The sequence below is a fragment of the Gymnoscopelus braueri genome (genome assembly GCF_963280865.1).
Source record: "Gymnoscopelus braueri genome assembly, chromosome: 10".
In the NCBI taxonomy this organism is placed as follows: Eukaryota; Metazoa; Chordata; class Actinopteri; order Myctophiformes; family Myctophidae; genus Gymnoscopelus; species Gymnoscopelus braueri.
In genome coordinates, this window is record NC_137611.1 from 135,261 (window position 1) to 147,999 (window position 12,739).

The 12,739-nt window shown below is 43.5% G+C and overlaps 1 protein-coding gene across 1 annotated transcript in view; it reads right to left on the reverse strand.

The window, feature by feature from the left end:
- LOC308094206 (AP-2 complex subunit mu-A-like) overlaps positions 1-12,739 on the reverse strand; it is a 33,802-nt gene that overhangs the window by 2,052 nt on the left and 19,011 nt on the right. The window contains exons 5-11 of the mRNA XM_080440713.1: positions 10,842-10,939; positions 9,572-9,707; positions 6,802-6,946; positions 1,881-2,006; positions 1,586-1,721; positions 273-370; positions 26-137 (exon numbers count right to left, since the gene is read on the reverse strand). Coding sequence (XP_080296839.1) covers positions 26-137; positions 273-370; positions 1,586-1,721; positions 1,881-2,006; positions 6,802-6,946; positions 9,572-9,707; positions 10,842-10,939 — 851 coding nt within the window. The remainder of the gene's footprint in view (positions 1-25; positions 138-272; positions 371-1,585; positions 1,722-1,880; positions 2,007-6,801; positions 6,947-9,571; positions 9,708-10,841; positions 10,940-12,739) is intronic.

The window sequence follows — 12,739 nt, forward strand, 5'->3', positions numbered from 1 at the left end:
CACACAGAGCAGAGTGTGTTCTCACCTCAAAGTTCATGGAGATGGGGGGGCGGGCCCATTTCTTTTTGTCATTGGTGGGCAGAAGCTCAATCTCAGCGCTAATCTGAGATTCTTTCATCCCTGCCATGCGCTTGATCCTACACACACACACACACACACACACACACACAGTATGGAAGACACATAAGTCGTCCTTGGCAGTGAGAGAGTTAACATAAAAACATCACTAGTGATATTAACAATAAACATAAAAACAAATGTTTACGACTCACTTCCAGACGATTGCGTTCTCACTGGCTTTGTACTTGGCTTTTCCCTTCATACAAATGACCTGAACTCCACTGGTGTTGAGCGGCGTGGGGATTCGCACCTGCAACCATTTACATTACATTACATTACAGTCATTACAGCCATCACAACATAACATGACAACATTACTACACACCACAACATGACAACATTACTACACACCACAACATGACAACATTACTACACACCACAACATGACAACATTACTACACACCACAACATGACAACATTACTACACACCACAACATGACAACATTACTACACACCACAACATGACAACATTACTACACACCACAACATGACAACATTACTACACACCACAACATGACAACATTACTACACACCACAACATGACAACATTACTACACACCACAACATGACAACATTACTACACATCACAACCTAACATTAACACAGTCAGCTTGGTTCAATCTAACATCTTGGTTTAATAAAACTCAAACATCTTGGTTTAGATTAGTTCAGATCAGGTTATATTCAGAGGCTTTAGGTTTAGGGTAGGTTTAGGGTTAGGTTTAGGGTAGGTTTAGGGTTAGGTTTAGGGTAGGTTTAGGGTAGGTTTAGGGTAGGTTTAGGGTTAGGTTTAGGGTTAGGTTTAGGGTAGGTTTAGGTTTAGGTTTAGGGTAGGTTTAGGGTTAGGTTTAGGGTAGGTCTAGGGTTAGGTTTAGGGTTAGGTTTAGGGTTAGGTTTAGGGTAGGTCTAGGGTTAGGTTTAGGGTAGGTCTAGGGTTAGGTTTAGGGTTAGGTTTAGGGTAGGTCTAGGGTTAGGTTTAGGGTAGGTCTAGGGTTAGGTTTAGGGTTAGGTTTAGGGTAGGTCTAGGGTTAGGTTTAGGGTTAGGTTTAGGGTAGGTCTAGGGTTAGGTTTAGGGTTAGGGTAGGTCTAGGGTTAGGTTTAGGGTTAGGTTTAGGGTAGGTTTAGGGTTAGGGTTAGGTTTAGGGTTAGGTTTAGGGTAGGTTTAGCACGTCTGATATCTGGTCTAGTGGGGCAGGTTTAAAAATCTCCAGAGAAAAAATCTGCGTTATCCCATTGGTTCACATCTGTCCGTCGGCCCCCGCGCCCCTCCTCCTCCCCCAATGTGCAGCATTGAGAGCCCTGACGTCACAACATTTGGAGCGACGCCCACTGCACTCTGGTTGGTTGGGGAAATAAAACACTTCCTATGCCAGGAACGTAAACAGGCTGGTCCAGGCTCTTATTTTTGAGCAAAACGCTAAGGAAAATAAAAGCCTGGAGATGGAGGCTAGGGTTAGGGTCTCACCTCGATCTTCTGAGCCAATAGGGAGGGTTTGAAGTTGGACTTGATGACCACCTTGACCTCCAGCTTGGTGCGGCCGACCTCCCTGACCAGAGGAATGACCCGGAACGGTAGGATGATGTCCTTAGTGGTGCGATACCTGAAGGTCAAAGGTCAAACAAAACTACATTATTTTCTAAGGCCATCGTGCTTTATTGGAACAATGATGTCATGTGCTCTGAACCAATCAGAGATGATGTTCTGTGTCTATCTATATACGGTGTGATTTAAAAGTGGTTCCATAATTTCTTAAACAGACCTCATGAGCTCGTATTCTCCATCAGGGGGAATGAAGCTGATGCTGCGCTCCGAGTCAAACTTGCTGAGACGAACACACTGGTGGAAGGTGCAGTCATCAATGGCTATGGACTGTTTACCGGTGCTGCTGTAGAAACAAGAGTACAGCATGTTTACTACTACTGCTGCTATAGAAACAATACAGCATGTTTACTACTACTGCTATAGAAAGAGGAGGAGCCCAAGTCGAGTCAGAAGTCTTTGAGGGGCGAGTCGAGTCTCATTACGGTCATTTAGCAGACGCTTTTATCCAAAGCCACTTACAATAAGTGCATTCAACATAGGTAGGGAACAAAACTACTAATCACCAGAAGTATTAAGTGCATTCTCTTGAGAGTATACCTAGCGCTAAAGTAAAAGTGCAATATATCAGCTACCTACTTTCATAAACAGATTTAGATAAACAAAATAGGAAAATCAAATGAGCAAGAGCTAAAACAAATAAGTGTATCGACTAAACAAGATACAATAAAACAAGAGTTCGTACAACTAGTTAACAAGTAGGCAGGGCGAAGAGGAAGGATAGTGTTTCCTTAAGAGGTGGGTTTTCAGCCTGCGGCGAAAGATGGGCAGTGACTCTGCTGTCCTGACATCAGTGACTCTGCTGTCCTGACATCAGTGACTCTACTGTCCTGACATCAGTGACTCTGCTGTCCTGACATCAGTGACTCTGCTGTCCTGACATCAGTGTCTCTGCTGTCCTGACATCAGTGACTCTGCTGTCCTGACATCAGTGACTCTGCTGTCCTGACATCAGTGTCTCTGCTGTCCTGACATCAGTGACTCTGCTGTCCTGACATCAGTGACTCTGCTGTCCTGACATCAGTGACTCTGCTGTCCTGACATCAGTGTCTCTGCTGTCCTGACATCAGTGTCTCTGCTGTCCTGACATCAGTGACTCTGCTGTCCTGACATCAGTGTCTCTGCTGTCCTGACATCAGTGTCTCTGCTGTCCTGACATCAGTGACTCTGCTGTCCTGACATCAGTGTCTCTGCTGTCCTGACATCAGTGACTCTGCTGTCCTGACATCAGTGACTCTGCTGTCCTGACATCAGTGACTCTGCTGTCCTGACATCAGTGTCTCTGCTGTCCTGACATCAGTGACTCTGCTGTCCTGACATCAGTGACTCTGCTGTCCTGACATCAGTTTCTCTGCTGTCCTGACATCAGTGACTCTGCTGTCCTGACATCAGTGGGGAGTTCATTCCACCACTGTGGGGCCAGAACGGGAGTCGAGTCTCCAGTCTCTTAATTTTTTCCCCTATAATGATATAAGACTGCACTGCTGTCTGTTGAGTGGAACCAGAACACTGTCTGTTGAGTGGAACCAGAACACTGACTGTTGAGCGTAACCAGAACACTGTTGAGGGGAACCACAACACTGTCTGTTGAGGGGAACCAGAACACTGTCTGTTGAGGGGAACTGCAACTCTGTCTGTTGAGGGGAACCACAACTCTGTCTGTTGAGGGGAACCAGAACACTGTCTGTTGAGGGGAACCGCAACACTGTCTGTTGAGGGTAACAAGAACACTGTCTGTTGAGGAGAAACAGAACACTGTCTGTTGAGGGGAACCACAACACTGTCTGTTGAGGGGAACCACAACACTGTCTGTTGAGGGGAACCACCACAACACTGTCTGTTGAGGGGAACCACAACACTGTCTGTTGAGGGGAACCACAACACTGTCTGTTGAGGGGAACCAGAACACTGTCTGTTGAGGGGAACCAGAACACTGTCTGTTGAGGGGAACCAGAACACTGTCTGTTGAGGGGAACCAGAACACTGTCTGTTGAGGGGAACCACAACACTGTCTGTTGAGTGGAACCACAACACTGTCTGTTGAGTGGAACCACAACACTGTCTGTTGAGTGGAACCACAACACTGTCTGTTGAGTGGAACCACAACACTGTCTGTTGAGTGGAACCACAACACTTTCTGTTGAGGGGAACCACAACACTGTCTGTTGAGGGGAACCACAACACTGTCTGTTGAGGGGAACCACAACACTGTCTGTTGAGGGGAACCACAACACTGTCTGTTGAGCGGAACAACAACACTGTCTGTTGAGGGGAACCACAACACTGTCTGTTGAGGGGAACCACAACACTGTCTGTTGAGGGGAACCACAACACTGTCTGTTGAGGGGAACCACAACACTGTCTGTTGAGGGGAACCACAACACTGTCTGTTGAGGGGAACCAGAACTCTGTCTGTTGAGGGGAACCAGAACTCTGTCTGTTGTGGTTACGCTCAGAACACTGTCTGTTGAGGGGAACCAGAACGCTCCGACAGCCACGGACATCCCCGGTACTCAGGGGAGGATTACCCAACAGGCCTAGTGGGCCTGTTGGGTTGAGGGCTCAGGCTTGAGGGCTCAGGCCTGGGACCTCTAGTCTGTGACCTCTAGTCTGGGACCTCTAGTCTGGGACCTCTAGTCTGGGACCTCTAGTCTGGGACCTCTAGTCTGGGACCTCTAGTCTGGGACCTCTAGTCTGGGACCTCTAGCCTGGGACCTCTAGCCTGTGACCTCTAGTCTGGGACCTCTAGTCTGGGACCTCTAGTCTGGGACCTCTAGTCTGGGACCTCTAGTCTGGGACCTCTAGTCTGGGACCTCTAGTCTGGGACCTCTAGTCTGTGACCTCTAGTCTGTGACCTCTAGCCTGGGACCTCTAGCCTGGGACCTCTAGCCTGGGACCTCTAGCCTGTGACCTCTAGCCTGTGACCTCTAGCCTGTGACCTCTAGCCTGTGACCTCTAGCCTGGGACCTCTAGTCTGGGACCTCTAGCCACCTCATTACTATAGAGTGTTTGTTCAGTAACAGTGTTAAATAGCTCTATATTGTGATAGTAATCATTTCTATAGAGTGTTTGTTCAGTAACAGTGTTAAATAGCTCTATATTGTGATATTAATCATTACTATAGTGTTTGTTCAGTAACAGTGTTAAATAGCTCTATATAGTGATAGTAATCATTACTATAGAGTGTTTGTTCAGTAACAGTGTTAAATAGCTCTATATTGTGATAGTAATCATTTCTATAGAGTGTTTGTTCAGTAACAGTGTTAAATAGCTCTATATTGTGATAGTAATCATTACTATAGAGTGTTTGTTCAGTAACAGTGTTAAATAGCTCTATATAGTGATAGTAATCATTACTATAGAGTGTTTGTTCAGTAACAGTGTTAAATAGCTCTATATTGTGATAGTAATCATTACTATAGAGTGTTTGTTCAGTAACAGTGTTAAATAGATCTATATTGTGATAGTAATCATTACTATAGAGTGTTTGTTCAGTAACAGTGTTAAATAGATCTATATTGTGATAGTAATCATTACTATAGAGTGTTTGTTCAGTAACAGTGTTAAATAGATCTATATTGTGATAATACTCATTGCTATAGTGTTTGTTCAGTAACAGGAGATAAAACACACTTCTATCTATGAACCACAATATTTCAGGAGGCTGTTTGATTCACATCAAATTAATAAAATACACTTCACGATGAAGAAACAAACATGAATACAATATACATTAGAATAAACAAACATGCATAAAATACACATTAGAATAAAAAACACATTAATAAATACACATTTAATAAAAAAACACATTACTAAAATACACATTATAGCAAGGAAACACACAGCCTCCTGGCGTTAGTTATAAACATTGACAAGACAGTGGATGGTGTGTGTGTGTGTGTGTGTGTGTGTGTGTGTGTGTGTGTGTGTGTGTGTGTGTCAGTCAAGGTTGTTGTACTAAATCATAGCAAAGATAGATAGAAGAACAACGTGTGTGTGTGTGTGTGTGTGTGTGTGTGTGTGTGTGTGTGTGTGTGTGTGTGTATATGTATATATAAATATATATACATATATATGTATATATATATATATCTGAGTACAGTACCTTGCACCCCCTAAATCACTGAGATACAGCACATAGAAAAAGAAAGAGAGGGAAAGGAGGAGGACGGATCCAAAAAGAAAGAAAAAAGGAAAGAAAACAAATCAAACAAATTGTAAAGCCTTGGTGACATCACAGCTAGCATTTAGCATTTAGCACACACACACACACACACACACACACACACCTTGAATAATACTTAGCGCGACTAAGTATAAATATAGCTTTATCATTTAGCACACACACGCTGCTATTCTCTAACGTGCACCCAAAGGGGCGTGTCTACCAAGTAGGGGTGTGCCGATACACTAATTTCACCAAACGATACGATACGATATTTGGCTCACAACTTCGATACGATTTCGATACGATACGATACGCACTTTTTTATTATGAAAAATATATGGGGGAGAAAAAAAGCAAATGCAAACAAATAATTCAGTTTTTGCATTATTCAGATATGCGAACTTGTAGCTTTTCAGCTACAATAGCCGTTTTGAATCCAAATAGGGCAATAGTGTGACACCTGACCCGAAAAAAAACAAACATGTTGTCACCCTTTTCCCCTCGGGGCTGTTTGCATGCCTGATTATTATTATTGAAAAAAAAAAAAAAACGATACATATCGTCACGAAAACGTATCGCGATATATCGCGGGACGATATATCGGCACACCCCTACTACCAAGATGTTTATTTCCTGAGCGCAGAGACCGTTTTTAATTGTTTACAAGGGAATGAATTGCTTAAAAAGGGAATGAATTGCTAAAGACAAATATAATCTTTTACCACTGGTAAGGCAGCTATAATATTTTGTCCTTCAAAGGAAGTCAGATAATGAACAGCTTCACAAATTCAACATGAAACCAAATGGAACGGTCTAATCAACCTGGCTTTGCCTTGTTTTAGACATTTATAGTAAGTCAGGTATAATGCTATGATGTCATAAAGCTATACTAAATGCCCCGCCCCCTCACCTCTTCCCCGCATCGTCAGAAGCTCCGCCTTTTCCCTGCTTGTCGATGACGATCTTGTCGTTCATCCCGAATTTACACTCTGGCATCCCACTGAGATAACTCTTCATCACCACACGCCCTGACACATGGGCAGAGAGTACCTGACCTGATGAGAGAGAGACATAGAGAGAGACATAGAGAGAGACATAGAGAGAGAGATTAATCACTGAGATAACTCTTCATCACCAGACTGACCTGATATGAGAGAGAGAGAGAGAGAGAGAGAGAGAGAGAGAGAGAGAGCTTCCCTATTATACATTTGGTGAGCCTGTGTGTGTGGGTTATCAGTGTCCCCGGTTATCATTCATTGTTTCGTTAAACACAACAAGAACAAGTAAAATTTCAGTTCAACACTGCCCACAACGTCCTTGGTTTATTTAGCCATTGTTTGGTCTACTTCTCATTGCTCACTATAATACATTTGCCTCTTTGGAGCAGATTTCTTTTCTTTCAACAATACTTCCACTCCCTGGGAACCACACCGGAAAGGAACTCTGTTCACCGTTAGCAACAGTTTAATCTCTCAAGAACAGATTCAACAGTTTAATCTCTCAAGAACAGATTCATAGCCGAGCTTGAATCTGTCGGGAGCCGCGTAGAGAAACTATGCACATTGGCTACAAGTGGGCGTGCCTTCAGATTAGTGGGCGTGCCTTCAGATTAGTGGGCGTGCCTTCAGATTAGTGGGCGTGCCTTCAGATTAGTGGGCGTGCCTTCAGATTAGTGCTGCACGATTGTTGCTCAAATGTGAATCAGGATTTTCCTCATAAGAATTGAGACGATTCTTATTGTTTCAAAGAAAATAAGAATAGTTTTAGGAATAGTTTTAGGAATACTCTAATACAGGGTCTTTAACGTTTTCAGGCCAAGGACCCCCTAGCTGAGAGAGATGAAGCAGGGACCCCCTCTATATTGTATAAAATTGTGCTGCAGATTAAACCATTTTTCCCCACAACTTGGCCTGCTCTTTTTTCCCTCTACACCCGTCTACCGCTTTGTCAAAAATAGCAGATCTACAAGCTCAGTTGTGAGCTTGTAGATCTGCTATTTTTGGCTTAAGTTCTCCTGAAATGGGATGCTAGTGGTTAATGTAAAACATATCATATCACACAAAGATTTGGCGGCCCCCCTGTTGAAGACCCCTGCTCTAATACTTGTCTTAGACAGGCATGTCATCACAGCTTCTCACTGAGTTTTTTACACACAGTAAAAACCTCAGCGTTTAATTAACACTGAGGTTACTGAGTGTCTATTGTGATGAGCGTGTAGCGCTCAGTAGAACGGCTGTTGTAAATCACAGATGATTAATAGATTCTCCGCTTTGAAAACTGGTCGAATTTGTATGACTTAATGACTTTATGACTGTCAGCCCCGCCCCCGGTCCTCACTCTGTCCCTCAGATAGCGTTAGCATGTAGCATGTAGCTAACGCATCATCACAGACAGTTGAATGTAACGTTGCCTTCAGAGGAAAATCAACAACAAACATATAGGCTATAATCGCGGATGGGATGCATGCAGCCGTTGTGAGCTTGTAGATTAGCCGTTTTCACAGCCTTATTCAAGTCTTGTTCAAATGCTAAAATGTCATCTAGATAGCATGTTATGTAGACAGATGACAGGTTCATTTGTAGATCTGGTATCCTATAGTTTTTTTTGTTTCAATGTACAGATTATGTTTTTATATTCTACTGTTTCCACTGATGATAGGATATTAGTTTACCTATGATCCTAGATCACTATTTCTATGCATTTCATGTATTACCTTGTGTTTTTCTTGCTTACTATAAATGACTCTGATTAACACCTTTACCGCCGGGCCCGTAGTTCTACGGGCCGTTAAATCCAACGGTTAAGCGCCGAGCCCGTAGTCCTACGGGCTGCGGTCTTTTCGCGCATGCGCGGTCCGGGTGCACTTTCGGAATTTTTTTGATCCACTTCCGTTTCCGGTTTGATGACAGGAAATAGAATTATTTGGGATCCGGTTTCGACGATCACGCCCGCTCCCATTCTACAGACGAAACTGAAACTCAATTCTCTTCCTGTAGTTTTTTCTCCTCGCATTTCACTGTTTAACGTAATCCGCTCTAACTACAGTCATGGAAGTCCGTTTGACATGCGGTCTTCACTGGGAGATACAGGGAGATCTCGCGGATGTAAACAGACCGTTCACGGCTCAATCTTAAGGATTTTAACAAGATCTATGGCGACATGAAAAAAACAAAAAAACAACAAAAACACCTTGGCACTGGTGAGTACATTATGAGATTAACCTCTGGCGGTGGATGTGTTAAGAGCATCTGATACATTCCTAGATTGTAAATCACAGTAGTTAGGTAGTAGTAGTTCAGCACACAGACACTAGGGGTAGTATAGTTAGGTAGTAGTAGTTCATCACACAAACACTAGGGGTAGTATAGTTAGGTAGTAGTAGTTCAGCACACAGACACTAGGGGTAGTATAGTTAGGTAGTAGTAGTTCAGCACACAGACACTAGGGGTAGTATAGTTAGGTAGTAGTAGTTCAGCACACAGACACTAGGGGTAGTATAGTTAGGTAGTAGTAGTTCAGCACACAGACACTAGGGGTAGTATAGTTAGGTAGTAGTAGTTCAGCACACAGACACTAGGGGTAGTATAGTTAGGTAGTAGTTCAGCACACTGACACTAGGGGTAGTATAGTTAGGTAGTAGTTCAGCACAGACACTATAGGGGTGGTAGTGAGTAACCCACCCTGTGGACTCATCAGCAGGTTGACACTCTCCAGAACGTCCAGGAAGAGCTCGTTACGACGATACTTGATGCCCTCCCTGCGCCAACCGATCTGCCCGGTCACCTGACTGGTGATCTGAGACTGTTCCTCCTTGGTCTGACAGAGAGAGAGACAGAGAGAGAGAGACCAATTGGTATTATGTTTTAAATCATTTTCATCGTTGATTAGTCCCCTTTACAATGAGGTACAGGATCGGATCGGGCATTCGTGGAATGAGCAACACAGATAAACGTGTGGGTAGCGCCTCCAAAATAAATTGCCAAAATGCCCCAATATGCTTCTGTTGGTAATCGCTCGTGTTTTGAGCGACCTGCCAGCGTCCTGCTGAGAGGTGTGTGACCATGTGAATGGGTCTCCAAGCAGCAACTCTGCCCCATGGAAAGATGTCACGTTGGTCCCTTCAGGATAAGTGAAGCTGGTGTTCCGTTACACAGATTACGCATTATTTGGCGTTGGGTCACCATGGGTCTTATCCTGAAGGGACAAACGTGGCATCTTTCCATGAGGGGGCAGTGTTGCTGCTTGGAGCATCAACACAAACTCAAGAGTTGCAGAGTCCATGCTCAGGTGTCAATCACACACCTGCTGGCAGGTCGCTCAAAACCAGAGCGATTACCAACAGAAGCATATTGGGGCATTTTGTTTGGAGGCGCTACCCACACGTTTAGCTGTGTTGCTCATTCCACGAATGCCCGATCCTTACAAGCTGTACCTCGCTGTAAAGGTGACCAATCAACCATAAACATGATATAAAACACACGGTATAACTGGTGTGTCTTTTTCACCTGATGCTGGATGGAGGCGTGTCCACAGGTGGATGGAGGCGTGTCCACAGGTGGATGGAGGCGTGTCCACAGGTGGAGATGGAGGCGTGTCCACAGGTGGATGGAGGCGTGTCCACAGGTGGAGATGGCGGAGGGACAAATGTTAAAGGTTTCATAAAATACTTTTGAATAATTTCATTTAATAACAAATTTGAATGAATAAAATAGATTATAATTTCATTCAATACAGATTTGAATGATGCTGCACTTTGTGTCTATCATTATAAACCTTTGTCTGGTCACATGATTTCTATGGTTTACAGGCAGTAAAAGCAGTTATTATGGAACCTTTCACTGTATCATATTATTAAAACGTGTTGTGTATCCTGGTTAAGGGTTAGTTAAACAGGGTCAGGTGGTATCCTGGGTTAGGGTTAAACAGGGTCATATGGTATCCTGGGTTAACCCTGTCCTTGCTGACCTGTCCCTTGATGCCCTGCTGGGTGATGAAGGTTTTCAGAGCACCGGTCTCTGAGTTCTGGGGATATCCAAAGTCCAGGATCTCTGTGTGGGCACACACACACACACACACACACACACACACACACACATACACACACAGATAAGAGCAAACCTAGGCAGACTGTAGCAACAGAGTAAACTCATATTGAAGTGGAAAAGGATACGTAGATGTAGAGACTGTTTGGTTCAGTGTTAATTTGATGTTAATTTGATCAACTAAACTATGACTAAATATATTGACCATTTCATCAACAAAAAGAAACTAGACTAAAACGTCAGGGAGGGACTAGTGGAGAAGAGATCCACTAGAACTAAGACTAGTGGAGAAGAGATCCACTAGAACTAAGACTAGTGGAGAAGAGATCCACTAGAACTAAGACTAGTGGAGAAGAGATCCACTAGAACTAAGACTAGTGGAGAAGAGATCCAGTAGAACTAAGACTAGAGGAGAAGAGATCCAGTAGAACTAAGACTAGAGGAGAAGAGATCCAGTAGAACTAAGACTAGTGGAGAAGAGATCCAGTAGAACTAAGACTAGTGGAGAAGAGATCCAGTAGAACTAAGACTAGTGGAGAAGAGATCCAGTAGAACTAAGACTAGTGGATTAGAGATCCAGTAGAACTAAGACTAGTGGAGAAGAGATCCAGTAGAACTAAGACTAGAGGAGAAGAGATCCAGTAGAACTAAGACTAGTGGAGAAGAGATCCACTAGAACTAAGACTAGTGGAGAAGAGATCCAGTAGAACTAAGACTTGTGGAGAAGAGATCCAGTAGAACTAAGACTAGTGGAGAAGAGATCCAGTAGAACTAAGACTAGAGGAGAAGAGATCCAGTAGAACTAAGACTAGTGGAGAATAGATCCAGTAGAACTAAGACTAGAGGAGAAGAGATCCAGTAGAACTAAGACTAGTGGAGAAGAGATCCACTAGAACTAAGACTAGTGGAGAAGAGATCCAGTAGAACTAAGACTAGTGGAGAAGAGATCCAGTAGAACTAAGACTAGTGGAGAAGAGATCCAGTAGAACTAAGACTAGTGGAGAATAGATCCAGTAGAACTAAGACTAGTGGAGAATAGATCCAGTAGAACTAAGACTAGTGGAGAAGAGATCCAGTAGAACTAAGACTAGTGGAGAAGAGATCCACTAGAACTAAGACTAGAGGAGAAGAGATCCAGTAGAACTAAGACTAGTGGAGAAGAGATCCAGTAGAACTAAGACTAGTGGAGAAGAGATCCAGTAGAACTAAGACTAGTGGAGTAGAGATCCAGTAGAACTAAGACTAGAGGAGAAGAGATCCAGTAGAACTAAGACTAGTGGAGTAGAGATCCAGTAGAACTAAGACTAGTGGAGTAGAGATCCAGTAGAACTAAGACTAGTGGAGTAGAGATCCAGTAGAACTAAGACTAGTGGAGAAGCGATCCACTAGAACTAAGACTTGTGGAGAAGTGATCCAGTAGAACTAAGACTAGTGGAGAAGAGATCCAGTAGAACTAAGACTAGTGGAGAAGAGATCCAGTAGAACTAAGACTAGAGGAGAAGAGATCCAGTAGAACTAAGACTAGTGGAGAAGAGATCCAGTAGAACTAAGACTAGTGGAGAAGAGATCCACTAGAACTAAGACTAGAGGAGAAGAGATCCAGTAGAACTAAGACTAGTGGAGAAGAGATCCACTAGAACTAAGACTAGTGGAGAAGAGATCCAGTAGAACTAAGACTTGTGGAGAAGAGATCCAGTAGAACTAAGACTAGTGGAGAATAGATCCAGTAGAACTAAGACTAGTGGAGAAGAGATCCAGTAGAACTAAGACTAGTGGAGAAGAGATCCAGTAGAACTAAGACTAGTG